Genomic DNA, 24,158 nt, shown 5'->3' with positions numbered 1-24,158 from the left:
CCCTCAGGCACCTTTCCCCAAAAATCTCCAGGTATTTCCTTAAAGCAGAATGACCTCAAAGCAGCTTACCCTCCTCTGGAGAGCCAGCCCTGCTTGCTTGTACGCATGCACTCACTCTCACAAGTCACAAATGAAAATAAAGCAGCAGAATGAATTCAAAGCAGTTTACGTTCCTTTGGAGTCCAGCCCCACCCGGCTTGCACTCACTCACTCACTCACTCACTCACTCACTCACTCACTCACTCACTCACTTTCTCTCTCTCTCTCTTTCACGAGTCACAAATGAAAATAAAGCAGCAGAGCCTGCTGCTAAAGACGAGGACAGCCAGGAGGAAAAGGAATCACGTGGGCGGGGCCAAAACCCATGTGACCTCTTTTTGGATCTACTGGAACGCAGTTCTGGTGCGTTCCACCTCCAAATGAGCCCTGGTAATACCTGTCATCTCTAGTATTGTGGTATATGGGGAGGGGGCTGCAGAGAGTGGCCAGACTGGGGGAAAGGCAGCTTTGGGAGGGGGATGTATCTGAATATACCTGCACTAAAAAGAATCTTCCCCATTGCCCAGCATGCGTACAAAGAGAAACGTATGTGCTCTGTACACACATGCATTAGCAATCTCTCTCTCAGAAAAGCAGCAAAAAGTCTTTATAAGGCACCACTTTTCTAGTACTTGATTTTACAGATCAAGCAAATTAAATCATCCCAAGCTACCTAAAAAATTGCAAATATGCACAATTAGTTAAAAACTTTTCTGCTCACTCTCATTCTCCTGTGATCACAAATTCGCACCATGCATCTTTGCTTTGATAATTACTATCACAGTTAAGAACCTGAGCTCAAAAAAAGGCATACACTTGCCCATGTTTCCAACCAATGGCCTCAGCTATTCTTCAAAGCTGATTTTTTTTTAAAAAAAACAGCATATTTTGATTTGAGCAGTGGGTTCTGAACGGGAGACCTTGAATTAGAGGGGATTCAGGCTGGTCGCTACCAACCAACTCTGGTCAATGTTGGAAAGTCCAGTAGGCCAATCATACTGAAACAAGCTTCACTATATCAACAGCTGGCTTTGGCCAAGTGATGCTCCTAGACCCTGATGAACGTTTCCTGGGTCAATCTAGCACATTTTTATCCCACCCTTTGTCCAAGTAGGTCAGGGACGACTGGTTGAGTTCTGCCCATTCTAAAGAGGCCTTATAGGAGCACATAAACCTGGCTTTAGAGACGGGTCAACACTTGGGGTTAGTGGTTAATAGAGATGATCACGAACCAGGAAAATGGTGGCTTGTTGCAGTTCGCGGTTCGTCACATTTCATGAACCACAAACTGGCATGAAATTGCCCAGTTTGCAAACCGGGTTGTTTGGTTTGTGAATATGTCACTTCTGGGGCAGCAGAAGGTCTGCAGAAAGCCCATCCCCCCCCCAGTTGCCTAGGAAACTGATTGATCGGCACCAGGCTGTCTGCAGTGATGAGCTGAAAAACAAACCAGCCTAAAAATCGCGGTTCATCACAGTTCATCAGAAATACCCTCTGATGAACCGCCAGTTTGTGAACCAAAAAGTGGCCTGGTTTGTGACAAACCGTGGTTCGTATTTTGGTTTGTGCCCACCTCTAATGGTTAATTTTTTAAAAATCCCACCTCAACCCCTCTAGAAAAGTGCTATTTACTGGTGCATTATTAGACTCCTCATTAAATAAGGCTTTTCTTCCACTGGAGAGTGTGTGAAAACTAAAGACCATAGTCAAATCTGGGATAACCTGTAGATTCCAATCAGCTCTGAAAATTCACATGCTTCTTGGACTGATGGTTGCAACTACAGCAGTGATTCCCCTAACAAGACTGCATATGAGGGGCTTACAACTATGGTTCCTGTGTGTCCACAACCCCTCGATACACTCACAGAATAGAAAGTATTCCATTCCCAGAGCGGTGGTTAAGTGGCTTTACCAATGGTTGCTAGTTCCCCATCTATTTAGAGGGGTTCAGTCAGGTTCTCCAAAGATCAAAGCCACAGTTACTACAGATGCTTCGATGGAAGGTTGGGGAGCATATTGTGACCATCTCATAACCCACGGTATTTGGCTGAAGGGTGAGAGAAATTTATACATCAATGTGTTAGAAATGAGGGCAGTCTGTTATGCACTTATCACCTTCATAGATATCGTGCAAAACAAGCATGTCCAAATTGTTATGGACAACTGTACCACTATGTTCTACATAAACAAACAGGGAAGCACTGCTTCCAGGACTCATTGTCTGGACTCCATGTTGATCTGGGATTGGGCAGTACGACACAATGAACCCATTGTGGTTTTGACTGTATATGCTCCATGCAGGGCAACCCTGAAGAAATGGAAAAATGAAATGTAATCATATGTAATGAAAGTTTGAATGTATTTTGAGATGGGAACTTTTGTGGCTTAATAACTTGAGCGATCGAATATTCCATGTTAAGGATTTCACTTATAAAATCTATTACTTAATTGGAAAGGGAAGGTGTGTTATCATCATTCCTTGCTATACTTCCTTGAGCTTGGGCTCTTTTGTTGATGTATATTTAGGAAGTTTCCTTCTTTTGTGTTTAGATCCATGACACTGCCAGATCCAAAGGGCTCAGGTTGCCTGAAGCTGTTTGACAAGTCCAAGATGGAGTCAGATTCACGGAGCTACACGCACTGAAGGTCGAGCAATGTTTCTGGTTCCGAGATGGTGTGCTTGGATCCAAGAGGCTTGGAGACTCAGAGCAGAACTACAAGTGACAAAAGGCACAGGTTGGACCCTTGTCAGCTTCCCTCCAGTTTTGATGGGAAATGTAGGCAGCTTGGCGGAATGTTGGACAAGTGACAGTTGAAAAGTCCATTGGACAGCAGTCGGAGAGCCCAGCTGCAAGACCAGGACACCTACATTTCCCATCAAAACTTGAGGGAAGCTGACAAGTGTCCAACCTGTGTCAGGCGTCACTTGTGGTTCCGCTCTCAGAAAGCATGACAGCTGGTGGCGCTGGAGCTGGTCGATCAGCAAGTTCTGCGAGGGCAGAGAACTTAGCGGATTTAATAGATGGGCTAGCCGTGACCGACCCTGCTTGTTCCCCTAAAGAGGCCTTGAGCCTGGTAGGGCTTTCTGCTGTGGCCTTCGGGGTGAAGCTCTGGCTGTGATTGCATGAGCTAACATTATGCCTCTCTCTCAAGCAGACAAGGCGAAGAGAGTGCCCATTCATTTCAGTCATTTTTGTATTCCACTGAGTACATTTTTTAAATAAAGCTTTTTCTGACCATCTCTCTCTCTCTCTCTCTCTCATATTGTCTATGCAAAGAATGAAATCAATGGAAGATCGCCAAGAAGAACCTCTCCAACTAGCGGCAAAAAAAGAACTGAGGATCAGGGACATTGCTCCTCCCTCAGATCGGGCTGTTTCAGTGGAAAACAAGATGCACCTGTGCTCTGGGAAGGGGCAGATGCCCCCTAGAGGAATTTTTAGCTATACAACCTACCAATTGGGACTGCATAGAAGACCAAAAATTAACAATGGGCCTAAACTACAGGAGGGATGGTACCAGCTGGACATTAGGAAAAACTTCCTCACATTAAGAGTAATTCTGCAGTGGAATCAACTGCCTAAGGATGTGGTGGGTTCCCCCTCACTGGCAGTCTTTGAAGACCAGCCGGATGAATCCTTGTCAGGGGTGCTTTAGGCTGTTCCTGCATTGGACAGGAAGGTGGACTAGATGGTCTGTAAGGCCCAATCCAACTCTAGGATACTATGATTCTACGTCAGCTAAAAATAACAGTTTCCAGACTGAAATAGTGTTTTTTAAAAAATCAACTCCTTAATTAAAAGCCTGGGTGAACACAAATTGTTTGGCATGGTGCCTGAAAGAAAGCAATGTGGGTGCCAGTTAAGCCTCAAGGGAAGGGCATTCCACAAGCGGGGAGGTACTACTGAAAAAGGCATATCTTTGGTTACCACCGCTTCACCAATGAAAGAGTGGGGGCACAGAATGCAGAGCTTGTGGGGCAGATCTTCTGGTAGGTTGGACAACATGGGGGCAGCCAGTCCTTCAGGTTCCCTGGCCCTGAGCAAATTGGGCTTTAAAGGTAAGAACCAGCACTCTGAATTGTTCCCAGAAAGAAATGTACAAACCGTGCAGGTATCCCAGCACAGGCGTCAATACAGTCCCTGTATCCCGCCTCTGACAACAGCCTAGTTGCTACATTTTGGACAAGTTGAAAGTTCCAGATCCATTTTCAAAGGCAGCTCCACGAAAAGTGTGTTATAGTAATCTAACACGGATGTGATCAGCGCATGGATCACTGTGGTCTGATCATGCTTTCCAAGGAACAGACATAGCCAGCATATCAGCAGAAACTGTTAATTCACCACGTGCCATATAAATCTTGGCCTCCAACTGTAGTCCAAGATCTAACAGTATCCCCAAGCTATGAACCTGTTCCCACTGTCTCCATGACAGGCTGACTCCTCAGTCCTCGAGCAGCTTTTTTGTTGACAGGCAGCACTCCAGCCTTGTCTGGATTGAGCTGCACTTTATTGGGCCTCATCCTTCCCATTGCCATCTCCAGGCACCTTTTCAAGACTTCCACAGGCCCACCTGAATCAGCTGTTTAGATGTCATCTACATATTGGGGGAATCTTACTCCAAATCCCCTGCTCATCTTCTCCTAGAGGTTTCACATAGGTGTTAAACAGCATGGGAGACAAATGGAACCCTGTAGGACCCCATAGCTTAAATGCCACGGGACCAAAAAACAGTCCCCCAGCACCACCTTCTGGAATTCTCCAGTCCATGACCCCCCGCTCACAACTCAGCCAGCCACTCCAGTAAGATATCATGGTCAACAGTATCCAACGCCACAGAAAGATCCAGAAGAATCAACAGGGATGCACTCGCCCTGTTGCTTTCCCGGTGAAGATCATTCATCAAGGCAATCGAGGCCATTTCTACCCCAAATTAGACATGGGCACGAACAGCATTACGAAGAGAAAAAAAAAACCCAGCCCAATCTGCTGTTCTCAAACAAGCTATTCGTGAGGCCCCATCCTAAACGAACAGGTGGTCATTGCAAGCCTCGTTCATTGCCTTCAGCAGCTGTTCATCAAGCCAGACAGTCTGGCACCTGCTGCAATCAATCCCCTTGGCAACCAGAGACAGGGAGGGACTGAACTCTGTCTGAACTCCTTCTGGCTTTAACCCTTCAAAGTACTTCCAGCAGAGAGTCCCTTTTTTGCCACTGTGAAGAGAAAATGAAGCCAACGGGGAGACCCGTGGATCATGCCTTTCCCAGGGTGCAATCTTTCTGAAACTTGGGGGGTCTTCAGAGGACAGTGAGGACTATGTCCCCTGCAAATTTGGTGGGTATTGGACATCGGGAAGGTCACTTTTATAACCCCTCAAACTAGCTGCCAGCAGACACTGCTGTTTTTGCCCAGGACAGGGCCGACAGGGGCCCCCCTGCCGCCTGCCAGCTGATCATTTAAAGGAATCTATAAAGGGCCAGGTAAGTGGGTTTGAGGGGAGGGGAGCTAAGTGGGGGGTTGGGGGGTTCTGGCCCCCACGAACAATGAACATGTCCGGGAACAGTTCATGTTCGTCCATGTTCGTTGTTCATTGTTCGTGGATGGCACCGAACGACGAACAGGGTGTTCAGATTTTTTTTTCTGTTCGTGCTCAAACCCTGGCCTGAATCCAGATTGAAAGGGCGCTAGATAATCTAGCTGCCTCCAAGACTGCCTGAAGCTGCATGGCCACCATCCACTCAAGCATCTTGCACCAAAATGGAATGTTGGCCACCAGGCAATAGTTGTTCAGGTCCTCTGAACCCAGGCCTAGATTGGAACTCTAGCCACTACAGTACGCTGCATCCTACTTGGTGATCTGCGCAATACTTGCTCTTGCTAGCTATACCATTACCTTGTTCCTTCTTCAACTGCACAGAGAACTGGCCTGATACACATGACCTGAGATTTGCATCTATGGGAAAGGTGGTCACAGGAGACTTTCCTGCTCTGTTAACTGTGTTGTTGTCCTTAGAAGGGCATCGAGTTCAAATTACTGTACAGATTCATGGCTAGATCAAGGATCAGAATGGATATATTAATGGGCAAAAGACCAAAATCGCCATCCAAAATTATGCCTTATTTGTAGTTGTGGCTGTTATGCAGTGGCAAAAAATGTCGGGACCATAACATAGAGGACTGCTGTGGAATCCGGTTTGTTTTCTACTGAGATTATCATCTTTAGTGTGGCAATAAAGGATCAAATCAATGTATAATCACAAAACACATATGTATTTTTAAAACAACCTAAACAAAACCTCCTTTTCAGTGCTTGTGGATATGTTTTCTTTTCTGCCACATGGTTTGGAAAGAGTTAACCCTCCCTACTCCCTGTAGTGCTGCATAAACACTACACATTATTTCGCACTGAGCGTGCTTCCTCTTTTCGTTGTGGGCTGTCAATCAGCTGTCAGACCTCACCACATCAGCAAAATTCACACTGCCAGACTGTCAGTGCAGCAACTGAGGAGACACTACAAACGACTGTCAATCAAAAGGGGGTTCTCTTATCTCTTTTGGAAATATTTTGTCTCAAAGAAACAAAGAATCTGGTCAACAATGGAGCAGAGTCTAGTATTTACTCTTGTACCATGACTGCAGGCCTCTTGACAGACAGGCAAGCTGTTTTTTTCTTCTGCAATTGAGAAAATGATCAGCTTTATTATTAAGATGTTGCAAATTCCTTCTCTCTACTTCCTCTCTTTTTAGTACATATATGCTCATTATTCTTTTGAATTGTTTAAGGAGTGCAATTAATGAACTAATACAGTAATCAGGAAAGACAGATTTTTTAAAAAATTATTTAGATTTACAGCCCGTCTGAATCAATTCTTTGTTTCATTCATGCCCTACAAAAGCAATGCCTTTTTGTGCTTTGTGAGTTGGTAACTTTTGTAAGCATATTTGCAAGGCTGAGTAAATGACACAAATTAATTGCCTAAAGCTCCTGTCACAAACCTTCCTGGCTGTCAAAGGGAATTAGATGGATATAGTACCAAGAGAAAGGTTCAAGGTCTTATTATTTTTCATGATTCTATACTGAAGGATTTAGAAAGCAAACTAAGAAAAATCCAAATTTTTCTTATGAAAAATGAAATTCTGCATCTTGAACATATCATGTAGCATTATACGAAAATCAAGGGGCATTAGGGTGCAGCGTTGCATAAGCACTGCACATCCCCTACAGATCCAGCTGGCAAGAAGGGTGATATCTCCCTGCCCCACAGGGGATCCAATGCCATAGAAGTGGGAAAAACAACAGGGTGAAGCTAGAGGCTGGCATATTTCATCAACAGCAGACCGGCAGGACTGCCATCCACAAATAATTCCATTTTTTTTGGTGTAGGGATTTTGAGAGCCTGAATCATCCATATAACCAAGGTGCAACCTTCAGCCTAGACCCGTAACTAAAGGTAACAAAAGAGCTGTCCCAAGGGCACCGAACAAGCAGAAAATACAAACATCCGTTAGGAAAATGCAATCAACAATTATCCCAAATTCATATATTTAAGGTGCTAAAAGTGCTCAGTGCAAATAAGTCCATCATATGAATAGTTCCATCATACAAATTGTTATATAACAAATATCAGCGATGGTATGAAATCACAAATTTCCTTTAGACATCAACGGTGGTATACACGTCACAAAATTTCTACAAGCAGTACGTGTAAACAGTACATGAAGTGCTTGGAAGCCCTCATAGTCCAATATAAAGCCAGAATTTCCACAAGAGTGTAGTGTCCAGGTTATAGAAGTCTTCTCTTGAGTAATGTACGCTGCCTACAGGGTTCGCCGGCATGCAAAAAGTCCAATCCCCTTTCACCCCAAAGGCTTCTTCATAGACAAGATATAGACCAAGTAACAGTCAATCTCATTCCACCATTGCAATTCCTTCCAGTCAATCTAGTGTCGTGAAGAGCCTACACAGGTATGCTCAAGAGAGAGGGAACACCATAAATCAGTGTGAAAAAGTGTATATCCAGAATAGGGTTGCCAGGCCCTGTCAACCTCCCGGCGGGGGATAGGAGCCTGGCACTTACCTTGGGGGAGAGGGGGGTGCAAGCACACGGGAAGCGTGCACACGCCCCCACAAGTACAATAACGTCACTTCGGGAGGGATCTCATCGTGCGGCCCCTGGGAGCTCACCCAGGCTCTGCAGGGGCTCAAAACAGACTCCTGTGCTCCGCACTGCCTCAAAACAGCCCTGATCTGTGGCAAAACAGGCCCAAACCGAGCCCAATTTCGGCTGAAACAGGTCCATTTTGGGGTGCTACAGAGCACAGGAGCGCTCCCACACTCCGCAGTGGCCCTGATCTGGGCCAAAGCAGGCCCAATCCCGGCGGCTGCTGCGCACAGGAGTGCACAGCACTGCAGGAGAGCACACATGGAAGGTGCACGCCCCCCCCCCCCGCTGGTTAGGTAAGTGGGGGTAGTGAGGAGCGGGGCCTGGGGGTCTGGCATCCCTAACCCAGATATAAATAACAGTGGAGTCATTCTTTGATGATATTGTTAAGATTGGCCCTTGGTATCCCAGAACACACCACGCTTGAGCTTTGTACACATGAATCCTCCCCCAATGGTAAATGTACACTGGCAACTAAAAGTGTTAATCATCCCAGTATCTTTTCTTTTATTGGCCAAGAAGTGGGGAAAAGATTACTCCCTAGCTATCGGGTAAACGAAAGCTGAACATTCAAAGAAAGAGCCTGGAGGTTTTTTTACGGCATCACCCCTCTCTCCCAGAGGTTTCCCCCCAGGGATTCCCATAGCCAAAGCCTTGGGTATATATTAGGCAGCAGAGAAAGCAGGTTCCACATAAGTTTAAGCCTGTTCTTCATCAGCACTTACTGTCCTTGGGTACAAGACCTTGGCTAACAATCACAAACAAGTACTAAGGGTACTATCTGAAACCATTAAATACCATGCAAGTTCCAGCTTGCCAGTCGCTGTACACAAATCTGAGCAAGATTAACCATTTTAAGAACATAAAAACAGCCCTGCAACCTGAGGCCGGGTTACACCCTTCTAAGCCCATCGGGTTTAGAAGGCTGTAGCAGTACTTGTCACACACCACTGAGTTGCTTCTAGCTTACGGCAACCCTATAAATTCACAACCCCCACACTGCTAATATCCCAATATTCTGATTTGTTCTGATAAATAGTGGAATTCAAACAGCCTGTATGTGTGGGCCCCATCACTTGGGGGAGGGTTTTTTAAAAACTTTTTTTCTTTTTAACAGTTTTATTGCAATGCTTTTGAAAGTTCCCTGATACAATGCAACATATGAGTGGCCGCTGCTTGGGAAAGACAAGCCCCAAATCCCGAGTAAAAGAAAGTCACGCAGCTTTGACTCAAGGTAGGCTGTTTTAATAAAAATCAGAGAATCATAGAGTTGGAAGGTACCTCTAGAGTCATCTAGTCCAACCCCCTGCACAATACAGGAAATTCACAACTACTGCCCTCAGAAGGTGGGAATAAATAAATGATAAATAAAATATTTAATAATAATAATAAATTAATAAATAAATAATTTTACCTCTTAAGTGTTGGGTAGATCATTTGAGGATTAAGGGAGCTAGCCAAAGCAGGTCTACAAGAAGTAAGTCCCATTTTATTCAATGGGCTTATGCCCAAGAAAGTGTTCTTAGGACTTCAGCTTAACAGTGCGATCTTGCGCAGAATTGCTCCACTCAAAGGCCGTTGATTTCATAGGATTGCACTGTAAGGATGCAACCCTATACATAATATTTGGCACTAAATCTTTTTGAACAAAGAGGTACTTATATGTGACGTCATATGGAGGGGCTGTGGGTCAATGCCAGGGTATCTGCCTGGCATGTAGGAGGTCCAGGTTCAATCCTTGATCTGGCATCTCCAGTAAGGAAAGACCTCTGCCTGAGACCATGGAGAGCAGCTGCCAACCTGAGCAGGCAGGACTGATACTGACTTTGATGGCCGAGGGGGTCTTATTAATTATGGTGATTTTCAGCTCATATCAACAACTTTATTGAAGCTAGAAGCAGACAGACAAAAGCCACAGCTCAACATGAGTCAAATATATACATGAAACCCCACGCCCCTTTTCAAGCAACAACCAATACAAGTTTGCATAAACTATATACATAGTCACTTATTTACAGCGTGGTGATTGGTCTTTATTAAACAGATCTGATTGGCCGCTGCCAGCAAGAAACAACCAATAGTAACGAAGGTTTCAGGAGCCTTAGCTCAGCCTGAAGCTAAGCCAATACATAACAGGTCTGATTCTGTATAAGGCAGCATCACATTCTTGTGTATTCAATGTGTGTAGGATTGGGATATAATTGTCCACAATATTATAAAAAGGAAGGATCTGCTGCTATGGAGACAAATAGTGGAAGGCAAATGACCATGCCGTTTCTTATTACAGAATGGAATCCGCTGCAGAGTGTAAGAAGCTGGAAGCCGAAAGCAGAAATAGATCACCTAGATGGGTTAGATGGATAGTTTGTGCCGTTGTACTGGACATCCTAAAGCATGGGTCCAGGAAGAAGCCATCCCAAATAAATACAATATGTGACACTATATTTAGAATGCTTAACGTTGAAAGTAATTCTTCCCCTTTTTAAAAAACGCAAGAAACGAGCTTTAGGACAGTAGCCATGCATTCATGATGTCTGATAATTATTACAAGAGCAGAGACTGACCTCGTCAGATCTCAGAAGCTAAGCAGGGCCAGCCTTGGTTAGTAATTGGATGGGGGACCTCCAACGAAGACCAGGTTGCAGAGGCAAGCAATGGCAAAAAAACCTCTGTTAGTCTCTCGCCATGAAAACCCCACCAGGGGTCACCATAAGTCAACTTTGACTTGAGGGCCGGATTTCATTCAAACATTCATTCATATTAAATATGGATTTCATTTTAAAGCAGGTTATTCTAAAAGAGACATCTACTGCATTGATTTTTTTAATTAAAAACCAATTTTAATTTTTTCCCTTTATTGATCCTTCTTTGGAGCCATAAAACGTGAACTAATACACGTTATAATCCACACCTTGAATGAAGGCATGGGCTCATTTAAAAAGCCACACAAATTCCACCCAGGGCTGTATTAACCCACGGCTGGACCCCTAGGCTTTCAAGTATTTCGGGGCCCCTCCGGCACTTCAATCTTTCACCCCACTACAGCTGACGGACTGACCTTGGACTGGTAAGTACTAGACCGCAGTACGTAGCCCTATATCCATTTTGAGGGTCTCCTGAAGAATTCTATTCACAATTTTTAAAATATTTTTTATTGAGTGAGTAGAACTCTTCAGGAAAGCACATTTTGAGGGTATAATTGTTCAAGACTGTAATATTTTGAAGTGAATAAAATTGTTATTATTTATTAAAAATATATAATTTATGGATAATTGTTTTAATATGAGACAATTTGTTTCACTTCAAGAAGGAAGCAGTTAATTATATTATTAATAGAGACTATATAAAAGAATCAATTAATTGCCATTTATGTGGGAGTGTGCCTCAGCCAAAAAAATTGATGGCCCCCTAGTCCCTGCAGGGCCCCTGGGCTTCGGCCTAGTCAGCCTTATGAATAATACGGCCCTGGTTCCAACTCCCACCCCACCCCTCCACCCCGCCTCCAGACCATTCAGCTAGAGAAAAATCTCTGACTCTTGTCTTCCTCCGCCCACAAATAACACCTTGGTCTTCTGTATATAATGTTCTGAGTCTTGGAAGAACCTTTTTCATTTCTCATCGTGACTGTCGCTGTATCCCTCACATGTATTCAATTTCTGAATACATCTATCTGAAGAAGTTAGCTGTGACTCAGGAAAGCTCATACCTTACCACAAATTTTGTTAGTCTTATAGGTACTACTGGACTGTTGCTCTTTTCCAATGAATTCAGTTTATTTTATCAGTTATTTGACAAGTGCTGCCTCTTTCCAGAGAAGCGAAGGCAAAGATACCATTTTAGGGATTATTGTTGACAGAATTACTATTCTGTGCCTTTCAAAGCGAGTGATAACTCTGTATAGACACTCAAATTACAGCCTCCAGCTACACTGGTAACAGCTGATCTGCCCCTATTAGGTTGAACCAACTTTGTCAGATATCAAATTTGCTAGTTGTATTATCAGTTTAAATGGCACAGATAGATCAGTAAAAAAGCAATTAGTGTCCGGTGAGATTGGTGGAGGGCTATGTGAGTCTGGAAAACAGGGCTATGTATGAAAGAAATTGTCAACAAGTAAAAATATTTCTGTTCCCTCAACGATTTTGAAATGGCTCTACTGTTTGCTGAATAAGAAAGATCTGGTACAGAGCAAGTCCCTATCCCTGAGGCCTGACTGAAAGAAATCTCTTGAGTGTCAGTGAGGTGTGAAGACACCACAATGATGGCAGTTGTGCAGTTTTTGTGTTCTCTTTAAAGGTAAACCTCAGTTCAGACAAGGTGGAGAGACTGATGGGTGGCTGTTCCATTGATGGGGATTTAGAGAAAATGGCTGTTTTTTATGGAGTCACACTCTCCCTTATACAGCAGGTTTTCATTTTGGAAGTGCTCCTCAGCTCAGGCTTGGTTTGGGACGGCCAGGCATGCATGGTGTTCACCTTGGTGGATATACCAGCGGCCACTTTTCCTAAAGAATAAGGATCTGGCTATTATCTCATATGCTGTGGTAACCTCGTTTCAACTCTACTACAAACAGGGTTTTTTTTCAGCAGGAACACGGGGGAATGGAGTTCCGGCACCTCTTGAAAATGGTCACATGGCTGGTGGCCCCGCCCCCTGTTCTCCAGACAGAGGGGAGTTTAGATTGCCCTCCGCGCCTCTGGAGCGGCACGGAGGGCAATCTAAACTCCCCTCTGTCTGGAGAGCAGGGGGAGGGGCCACCAACCATGTGACCATTTTTGCCGAGGGCGATTGAAACTTTAAACCCCCCTTGTTCCAGCTGACCCAATGTGACGTCATTGTGCGGTCCTTGGAGCATGTGTGCACTTTGCGCACATGCATGTGGTACCAGGGGTACTACTTCCTGCCAAGAGTTGCCCCCTGTGCTGACAACCCACTGAGTTCCACCACCTCTTTTCCCAGAAAAAAAACAATGGCTACAAACATATGCTCTACGTGGTGCTGGCCTTGCAGACAACTGGGAAACTCTGGCTGGTCCAGAAAGCAGGAGCACAGCTTCTGTCTGATGCTAGCCACTTCCGACCTGCAACACTGATCCCTTCATGAGCTCTGCCTTGCAGATCCCATAAGACCTGGGTCTGGATCACCTTAGAGAACACCTTACCCCATATATATTCCCAGATGAGTTGAGTTCAACAGAAGAAATTCTGCTTGGGGTGCTACCACTGGCTGTGGTATGGTTTTCCTTAACTAGAAGTCTATCTTATTCAGTGGTGGTCCTCCAAGGTGGTTGTGGAACTCAATCTCATAGAAGCCAAGAGTCCTAAGTCCATCCCCTGCACAATGCAGGAAATCCAAAATTAAAGCATTCTTGACAGAATTCTGCCAATTATCAAACCACTCTGTCCATTAGAACCAGGGCTTTTTTCCAGCTGCAACGCAGTGAAATGGAGTTCCGGAACCTCTTGAAAATGGTCACATGGCTGGTGGCCCCGCCCCCTGATCTCCAGACAGAGGGGAGTTTAGATTGCCCTCTTTGCTGTGCTGAGCGGCACAGAGGGCAATCTCAACTCCCCTCTGTCTGGAGATCAAGGGGCGGGGCCACCAGCCATGTGACCATTTTCTCTGAGGGCAACCCACTGAGTTCCACCACCTCTTTTCCCAGAAAAAAAGCCCTGATTAGAACATTTTTTCTAACGTACCCTCCTGTGCCCCAAGTCCATTAGATCTTTGTTTTCCTTTCTGCATTGTCCTCAATCTTCTCTTCTTCAGGCGAAACATACGTAGTTCCTTCAGTCTTGTCAGAAACAGTCTTTAAATGCTAGCACATAATGATGTTCACTATGGTGCTAGCATTTAATCTATTCTGGATTTCAAAATGAAATTATTTAATCACAACGTTTTCTGTACATTCGTCTGAGGCCGCAGCCCCCTCCCGCGCACTCACCGGCACTCTGGAGGGAGGCAAGGATGGTGGTCACTGTGCGGGGACTGTCGCTAGCCAAGGAGCGGCCACTAGCCCGGGGTACGGCATTGCAGGAGTGGCCAGATCCTCCAACGCCCCAGTGACAGCTCCTGGGAGGGTCCCGCCTACTCAGCCTGCTGCAGGGAGCAAAGGAGCTATGGGGCCAAGCCTGGCCCAACAGAGCCAGCACTATGGCCGTCAGCATCGGCAGCTGTCCCGGCTGCAGATGCAACAAGCAGGGCAACACCCTCCTGGCCAGGGAAGGGCAGGCGGGGAGCCTGGGAGTGGCTGGTGCCTGTGAACGACGGCCAGAGAACCTCCTTGGGAAGTTGGGGGAGGGCCCGGGGAAGGCCCTGGACTGGCTCTTCTCACCCATGAGGAGGGGGAGGAGGAAAAGCTCAAGGCTGGCACACCCCCAGGGAAAGCCTCAAATGGGGAAGCCGAGGGTAGCCCGGGAAGAAGGACCAAAGAGCTCCTAAGAGTCACTTGGGCGGCCTGGCTACTGGAGTAAGAGTGGGACAACAGTGTGACTGCAACCCCCCTCCTCCACCCTATTCGGAGGTTTTCTCATCAGCTGGACACTGGAGGGGGCTGCAGTCCCAGACTCCATCCCCATAGAAGAGGAGCCCGGCAACATTTTCAACTGTGCATCCTTTAAGTTGGAAAAGTTGCGTATCAGTTTAGGGAGATGCAGGGAGGTGTACATTATACTTCTGTACTGTATGAAGAAAAAAAGACTTACGTAATATTTATGGTCGCTGCAATCATGAATTAATTTAATCGATCAATTAATCAGCTAAAGCTCTGGGACACATTTTAATCAGCAGGGTTGCAAGTTTAGGGCTGTTCAAAGCTTTAATCAGTTGGATGACATGGTACAACTTCATTGGTGCGCAGAAGGAGCAATGTTTTAATTTCAAAAACCTACCAAATGCACCTCCTTATTTCCCTGATTGGCTACTGGTGACTTGTTCAGAAGCATCAGAAAGCAACTTACATTATGGGCAAAGGTTTCTGGCTTTTTGTAGAAAATACTAGGCTGCATCCTATGAATGCTTTGGCTCTAACCCACATATCTTGCTTTGCCTTCGTGCAGTTTGTATCAGAGCTAGCCCTGAAGCATCCTTTGCAGGAACCTCCCTAGATCCCAGTTCGCCAAGAAAGCTCTAGAGTTTATAAGCCAACCAACCTCAGCCCATGTGGTCACCTATCTGCCTATCCTGATACAAAACCCAATCCAGAAGGACCTCTAAATAGGCCTTCAAGCTTTTACAACCCTGGAGTTTAGCCTGGAATTGACCCTTTTGTACTCTGAATCCTTTGTTTTTGTAAAAATAGTTAAAAGATTTTAGATAGAAAGGAAGAGACTGCTTTAAGGGAGTTAAACCTACTCTAAGCCAACCCCCCTTTACCTTTATTTATTTACTTCATTTACCTTCCTCACCAATGGAGATTCAAAACAACTTACATCTTTCCTCCCTCCTCTATTTTATCCCCACAGGAACGTGAGGTAGGTTATGCTGAGAAGGAGTGACTGGCCCAAGGTAACCCAGCAAGGCTCCATGGCAGAGCATGGACTTAAACCTGAGTCTCCTAGGTCTTCTTCCAACACTCTAACCCCTACACCACACTGGCTTCCTTACCTCAGACAGGGCCAGTTCTCTGGCCGAGCCACACAAGCAATAGCAAAACAAGGAGGGTGCCGAAGCACCACGGGGGGGAGGGGGTCCTCTGCTCCCTCCCATCATCAATGACAACAGAAGAGACCACCATCCCAATATGGGTGGGGATGGTGGCAGTGTAGGCCTAGTGGGTAACAAAATACACTGAACCAGCCCTGAACTCAGGGGAGAAAAAGAAAGACTTGTTCTCCAAATTCAGATTGCAATTGTGTTTTTTATTTTCTATGGACAAAAGCTATTCCACTTGTTAATCAATTCCATTTCACCCAAACCTTCTTCTAAGAGCTCAGGGAAGTATATGAGGTGATTATTCTTCCATTTTCTCCTCACAATAACCCCAGAGATTGGTTGATAATGACTTGTCCAAGACCTCACAGTGAGGTTGTCACTCAGTGGACATTTGAACCCACACCGGCTGGAGTCCTACATCCTCTCGGCCACAACCTCATAGGGCCAAGCTACAAGTGACGAATGACACTTGAACGGCAAGTGAACAGACTCACATGTATTCCTCCCTGTTCACTTGCGCTCCACTTGATCACATAGTGAGTCTGTTCACTTGCCATTCAAGTGTCATTCATCACTTGTAGCTTGGCTCATAGTGGCTCTACTCTATGGCAAGCTCTATCTGCACCTTGACACACCCTGAACATCAAGGCAATGCTGTCTTCAGGCGCTGATTTCCATTTCACAGGCCAAATACACAAAAGCAAAGGTGGAAAATTCGTAATACATTTTTTTCCCTTACTGTATCGCTTTGGTCCATCTTCCAAACAAAATGAAAGAGTTAAGGTTGCATCGTCTTCAAAGAATTCAGTTGCAAAGGCATCCCACCAAAGATTGTCACTGTCCTAAGAGGGAAAAAGGCATACATTTAGTGGGAAGGAAATAAATCAGCTCTGATTCCAAAGACAAAGTGATCAGTTCAAATAAAAGGCTGTTCACAAAGGCACACTGACTGTTTTTAAACAATCTCAATGAAGGTCAGAAAAATTAACAAAAGTGAATTCTAGTATTTCCCATTCTTATTGCAGAGGAGAAGCATGTCATTTATAAACAAACATAACCCTCTTGTAAGGAACAGCGGTCTGAACAAAGCACATAATTCTTTTCAAATCTTAGTGCCTTTAAATTTCACCTCAGATTTGTCTTCTTGCAGAGCTAGCCTTGCCAGATTCTTTTAAAATCATATCCCTAGAGACAGTTGGTGGCCCTCCATTTTCCATGCCCCACAGAACTTGTCCAGATCTGATGATTCCATATTAGTAAGAACTAGAGATGGGCACGAACCAGGAAAATGGCAGTTCATTGTGGTTTGTGGTTTGTCACGTTTCACAAACCACGGGTTCATTTGGTTCGTGAATATGTCATTTACAGGGCAGCAGGAGGTCTGCAGAAAGCCCATCCCCCCATTGCCTAAGAAACCAATTGATCAGTGCCAGGCTGTCTGCAGTGATTAACCAAAAAGCGAACTGGCCTAAAAATCATCGCGATTCATCAGAAATGCCCTCCGACAAACCACCGGTTCACGAACCAAAAAACGGCATGGTTCGTGATGAACTTTGGTTTGTATTTCAGTTCACGCCCACCTCTAGTAAGATCCCTTGGGAGAAAGGGGTGGAAAAATACGGCCCAGCAAAGGGGATCATAGATGATCCAGACATTTTATCACCTGTGGCTGTGAAGGTAATTTTACCTTCTGTGGGGATTGGATAAACATATGGAGCAGAGGTCCATCAGTGGCTATTAGCCACAAGGTATAGATGGAACTCTGACTAGGACAGTGATGCTCTGTATTCTTGGTGTTTGGGGGGGGGGGGACAATCAGTGGGAGGGCTTCTAGTGTCCCTTCCCCACTGGCAGATCTCCTGCTGACACCTGGGTTTTTGGCCACTGTGTGACACAGAATGTTGGACTGGATGGGCCATTGGCCTGATCCAACATGGCTTCTCTTTTTTTCTTATGTTCAGTGATGAAATTCTTGGCTGGAGAAAAGCAATCCCTTCAAAACTTTTTAGATCCCTCCATTCAGTGACAGCAAATGTGAGATGCCAAAACACACCTTTTTACACACACACACACACACACACACACACACACACACAGAGAGAGAGAGAGAGAGAGAGAGAGAGAGAGAGAGAGAGAGAGAGAGAGAGAGAGAGAGAGAGAGAGAGGAACACACTTCAAGCTGCCTTCTACTAAGCCAGGCCATTGGACTATCTAGAACAGTCTTGCCTACTCTGACTGGCAGAATTTCAGAGAGAGTTCTTTGACATCACCTACTGTTTCTTTATAAGTTGGAGATGCCAGAGACTGAGCCTGGAACCTTCAGCAGATGCTTCAACACTTAGGCATGGGTGTGTGGATTAAAGCAAGTTAATCCCCGTTAAAATATTGCCTTTGCCACCTGCTGTGGCAGGGGTGAAAACAGGTGTGTCTAGCTGGCCAAGCATATAAAAGCACTGTTGGATGCAACAATCTCAAACTATCTGGCTTCCTGTGGCAAATCCCATCTCAACTACCATCTCCTACATTTACTTCTGGAAGTTAAACCCTCCAGGATTCTGCAGCTGAACCTCATGCCTCTTGCCATCACCGGAAGTGCGTCATTAGTATAACTGATTTGCATATGCCACACCCCCTGACATCACCTATTCTGGCTGTTTTGGACCCAATCCTGGTCATTCAGGGCCGAAATTGGGCCCCAAATGGCAAAAGGGGGCTGAAAATGGGCCCAAAATGGTGAGGATCGGGCCGCTGATGAGCGGGAGAGTGATCCACCACCTGTCAGAGGCCCGATCCAGGCCGTTTCGGCCCCAATCTAGGCCAAAATGGGCCCAAAATGGCCAAGAGTCAGGTGGGTGGGGCCACCTGACATGTGACCTCTTTGGGGAACTGCCAGAACTGCGTTCCAGCGCGTTCCCCCTCGAAATGAGCCCTGATAATGCTACTCCAAACTGCATTCTATTTTGGATTGGATCTCATGGAAATATTCCACTAATGGAGGGGGGATCATTTTTGTCAATCACACCTCCCACAGCAGAACCTGGGGTCCCCCTCCCTTATATGACACACACTCTGTTACTGGGATCCTCTTTCCCAGAAGCAATATTTCAAGGAAGAAGTCCTGTTCTGCTAACAGAGATCCCTTCTGTCTACAGAGATTTACTGTGAGATCCCAGCCATATTCTAAAATTAGAAAAACCTACCAACTTAAGAGTTAAGGCATTTTCAGTCTAAGTTTATTCTACCAGATCCACATCAGCATCACGACAAAAGTCCAGGTAGGAATTTCACGTTTGCTAACAACTTAGTCAACCATCCTCAAAAGTTGCCATCGCTCTTACATCCATTCCTTCTAATGGTCTTGTTTCCATGTCTTTCATTTCAAAATGTACCCAAATTCTTATTGAACTTTTATCACACTGACCACCCCCCCACACACACACCCCTTTGGTGTTGCACCCACAACTTGCAAAAAAACTTATCTGGGGCTAAAAATGAAAAGGAAACTGATGTTTCATGGTACCGAAGTTGTAAGACAGCATAACATGAAGTTTCTAAGTGGGAACTTCAAAGCCTCATGGCTTTTTATAGCAAGAATATCTTATCACCACTGAGTTAGGGTAAGGCCTCTAAAAATTTTGTAATCTTGAGACAGATGGTAAATGGGGAGGGGTGGAGAAAATGATGTTATGTTTACGGAGTATAAAAATCTGTCGCAAACGAAGCCATTTCATATCTGATTTTTCTGAAATTGGGCCAGTTTTTACCACTCTCTGCAGAAGTTCTCCATGTCAAATTTCATAGTAATAAGACAAATTGTCTTCCTTCCATCATGAATATAAAATTAATGGTTGAACATGGAAAAACTAACATGCCTTAACTCTACAGCCATTCCAATGGATGCATAAAAGCTTAACATGATACTTGCCAATGTATAAGTGCAATCTTTAGCATGCATGCTTAGAAGTAAGTTCTATTGACTTCAGTGGAACATACCCTCTAGTTAAGTGTGTTTGGGACTGTATCCTATAAATATAAGCGGGGCAGCTAAAATAGATTAGCAGACTGTTTGCCATTCTAGAAATACTCCTCAAATTTCAGAACCATTGGAAAGAACTCTAGTGCCCTAATCAGCAAGTAGTTTTTCCAGAGGGCCACTATAAGAAGAGCTGGGGATGCTGAGGTCCACCTCACGAAATATCGTGCAAGTAAGTCCTACTGCTACTAATACTTATCCACACCCAGGGCTTTTTTTCTGGGAAAAGAGGTGGTGGAACTTAGTGGGTTGCCCTCGGAGAAAATGGTCACATGGCTGGTGGCCCCGCCCCCTGATCTCCAGACAGAGGGGAGTGTAGATTGCCCTCCGCGCTGCTCAACAGCCGCTCAATGGTGCGGAGGGCAATCTAAACTCCGCTCTGTCTGGAGATCAGGGGGCGGGGCCACCAGCCATGTGACCATTTTCAAGAGGTTCCGGAACTCCGTTCCACCACGTTCCAGCTGAAAAAATGCCCTGTCCAAACCCTTCTTTCACTTCTGGGGTCATCAACTGGACAAAAGAGGAGGCTTCATGGAAACACTTGGCCCAGTAGCTTTTAATGCTGTTGGTCTTTCAGCAAGATTAGAGATACTGAAGGAACCGATGCTTCTAGAAGTGAGACAGTTTGACATGTATTTAAGAACTCTTAGGTGGGGTAGAGGGTGTGTTTTGACATTTGTCCAAGACATGCATTCCTTGCCTTTATATATATTGATTTCTATCAATGTTTGAATGTTACCCAAGATTTTTAATGAGACATTGTCTACGTGCTTTAAGTCAAGAGAAAAAAAAATGGTTAGAAAAATTAAACACAGTTGAATGAAAAACAACACATATTCCCAATTAAAATCACACTTTCTGCTATTTGCCAGTGGGACAAACGGCACTCACAGCCAAATGGTAGAAAAAAACGAATCAGAAAAAAAGTATAATTACAAGGAGAAAAAATGATAAAAAAATGTCCCCTTTTCCAACAAAAAAGTCAAAGCTGCCCCAGGCATCCTTAACTCATGCACTGACAGGTTACCTGGGATTTTTGGCACAGTAATTATTTTCCAATTCAGCAATAATGAGATATTACCATGGCAACCCTCCTTTCACATAGCACACTCATACGCTCAAACATTGAAATAATGGACAAAAAAATTAATACTTGGAAATACTTTTTTTTTTTAAAAAAATGAATTTAAACAAACGACAAAAGGGAGAAAAGTGCAGAAAAACTTGACAAGAGGTGTCAGGAGAGGAGAAATGACCGGTGACCATTGACCTCTATTACTCTTCAGATTCTGAAGCAAGTTTCTTTTTTTCTGTAAAAAGTGACTACATTAATCCCCCCCCACCACCAATTTTCCTTTATGCACTGTTTTCAAATCAAAAGTTCTTTGGAAAAATGCTAGATTTTCTTTTAACCATATTCTTAAAAATCTGAAAGCCAGGTAATGCGGGACTGCTCTTATACTTCATGGTTTAACTGATCTAAAACCTGTAAACTCGGAATGAGCTGCACAAATTTTTCTTTTCCTTCTCCTCCTCCTCATTGTTATCATTATCATTATTATTCTGACCAGAAAAAATGAATTTAAAAGCTTGCACAGTGCTTGGGGATTTCTAGATGGTCTTAAGAAGGGTCTTGTTCTATGGCTTCTCTGCAAGATGCCGATCAGTTCCGCCAGTTTCTACCACCAGCTACCAAGTCCTAGACCATAGCTCTTGTCAGCCCCGGCATCCAAGGGCACTTTAAGGTGCTACTGGCCTCCAATAATAATCTGTTACAGAGTTTTACGTAGAAATCTTTATTAGAGGCAAACCTTCTAAAAGCTCAGACACATGAGGTTGGATCCCATAGATCCATTCTGTTAGCAGAGGGACTGTCCTTTAGCAGAAGTGGATTTTGGAGTGTCGCATCAAAGGAGGCGTCTTCCTGGTACCTATACTAGGAGAACAGATGGATAGGACCCAACCTATTGCTATTTAAACAGGAGAAGACTGCAATGAAGAAATCAGAAGAAGATTGAGTCTTGGAAGAGCAGCTGTGAGGGAGCTACAGAAGATCCTTAAAGATAAAGATGTCTCTTTGGGAACCAAGATCAAGATAATCGAAACTATGGTATTCCCCATTACTATGGATGGATGTGAAAGTAGGACAGTGAAGAAAGCTGACAGGAAGACAATGGATTCATTTGAAATGTGGTGCTGGAGGGTAATTTTGCAGATACCACGGACAGCCAAAAAGACAAATAAGTGAGAACTAGATCAAATCAAGACTGAATTCTCCCCAGGAAGCTAAAAGGACAAAACTGAGGCTATCGTACTTTGGTCACATCATGAGAAGATAAGATTTTCTGGAAAAGTCAATAATGCTAGGGAAGATGGTTGTTGGGGGTTTTCCGGGCTGTATTGCCGTGGTCTTGGCATTGTAGTTCCTGACGTTTCGCCAGCAGCTGTGGCTGGCATCTTCAGAGGTGTAGCACCAAAAGACAGAGATCTCTCAGTTGGACACTGAGAGATCTCTGTCTTTTGGTGCTACACCTCTGAAGATGCCAGCCACAGCTGCTGGCGAAACGTCAGGAACTACAATGCCAAGACCACGGCAATACAGCCCGGAAAACCCCCAACAACCATCGTTCTCCGGCCGTGAAAGCCTTCGACAATACAATGCTAGGGAAAGTGGAAGGCGATAGAAAGAAGAAGACCTAAAATGAGATGGCTGGACTCAATAAAAGGAGCCACATCCTCCAGTTTGCAGGATCTCAGCAAGTTTGTTAATGATAGGATGTTTTGGGGGTCTTTCATTCATAGGGTCACCATAGGTCAGAGACGACTTGACAGCACATGACACACACACACACACACACATTATCCAGCCACATTTGATAATCATATGGACTGAAACGGGAAAGAAAAGCAATTGATTAAATCTGTCCTCTGGATGTCAGCAGGACTTCCATGTGTTTGGGTAGGCTTATTCGACCAATCATATCATGGGAATTTATATCCTGATTTTCAAAAGAGGTGAGCGGGGGACTCCAAAGAGTTCTGTGCACATACAAACAATATTCATTGCCGAAACATCTGTGAGGAGCTACAGCTGCGATCCTAAGAAGACTTTCCTGGGATTAAGCCTTATTGAATAAAATGGAAGATATTTTTGAGTCGATGTCCTTAGGATTGTGAAGCTCAACCTGATGCAAACCACCATCTGGAGAACAGGGTGCTCCACAGGAGTAAAATTAAAGTCTACAGCCAAAGACACAAATGCCCTTTGCTTTGGGTAGGTGGGGGGGGGGGGAGAAACAGGATCACTGCCCAGTGTAGTTACAGTGGTTACAGGTATAACAACTACATAAAATAACAGCAACCTTTTTTTTAACCAGCTGGACAGAATATAGATCCAGAAGAGTTAGCCGTGTTAGTCTGTATTTGCACAATAGTAAAGAGTCCAGTGGCACCTTTAAGACTAACCAACTTTATTGTAGCATAAGCTTTCGAGAACCACAGCTCTCTTTGTCAGATGCATCTGACGATGTATCGAAAGCTTCAACTTTATTGTAGCATAAGCTTTCAAGAACCACGATTCTCTTCGTCAGCATCTGGACTGGACTCTACTGGACTGGACTGTACAAGAGTCTACTGGACTGTTTACTATTTTGGATAGAATATGGCTGCTCCCGCACACATTGGATAATGCACTTTCAATGCCCTTTAGTGATCATTTGGAACTAGGTTTTCGTGTGTGAAACAAAGGCTGATTCTGCACACGTTGGATAATGCACTTTCAATGCACTTTAGCTATTGTTTGGAAGTGGATTTTTTGTTTCACGCTCGAAAAATTCAGTTCCAAATGATCTCTAAAGAGGATTGGAAGTGCATTATCCAACGTGTGCGGAATCAGCTAAAAAATCCACTTCGAAAGGATGATTAAAGTGCATTGAAAGTGCATTATTCAATGTGTGTGGAAACGGCCTATGTCCAAGTTGAGTCTTGTGAGAATCCTCCCCCTCCCCATCTCTTTGCTCCTGCCAGGCCGAAATTTAGTATATCATTCCCTCAACCACCCACCCCCCATTCCTTTCTTGCCATTCACTGCCATTCAAATGTACTGTTGGTTTGGTCTTAACAGCATGGCTTGCTTGATTTCATTTTGGAAGATGGCTAGATGCCATCTCTGGAGCACCGTCTATTTAAACTGGCAGCAGATCTGAAGGCTTGGCATGAGGAGCGATGTGTTTTCTATTTAATGAGACTCATCCAGTTGCTTGCCAGAAACTG

The 24,158-nt window shown here is 44.6% G+C and overlaps 1 protein-coding gene across 4 annotated transcripts in view; it reads right to left on the bottom strand.

The window, feature by feature from the left end:
* The window catches only part of LDB2 (LIM domain binding 2), a 343,322-nt gene that overhangs the window by 198,517 nt on the left and 120,647 nt on the right, over positions 1 to 24,158 (bottom strand). For all 4 annotated transcript variants that reach the window (XM_054998716.1, XM_054998718.1, XM_054998717.1 and 1 more), the window contains exon 2: positions 16,593 to 16,695. In XM_054998716.1, coding sequence (XP_054854691.1) covers positions 16,593 to 16,695 — 103 coding nt within the window. The remainder of the gene's footprint in view (positions 1 to 16,592; positions 16,696 to 24,158) is intronic.

Source organism: Eublepharis macularius, chromosome 15, assembly GCF_028583425.1.
Source record: "Eublepharis macularius isolate TG4126 chromosome 15, MPM_Emac_v1.0, whole genome shotgun sequence".
In the NCBI taxonomy this organism is placed as follows: domain Eukaryota; kingdom Metazoa; phylum Chordata; class Lepidosauria; order Squamata; family Eublepharidae; genus Eublepharis; species Eublepharis macularius.
The sequence above is the reverse complement of the archived record's forward strand: the minus strand, read 5'-3'. Positions and strand labels throughout refer to the sequence as shown.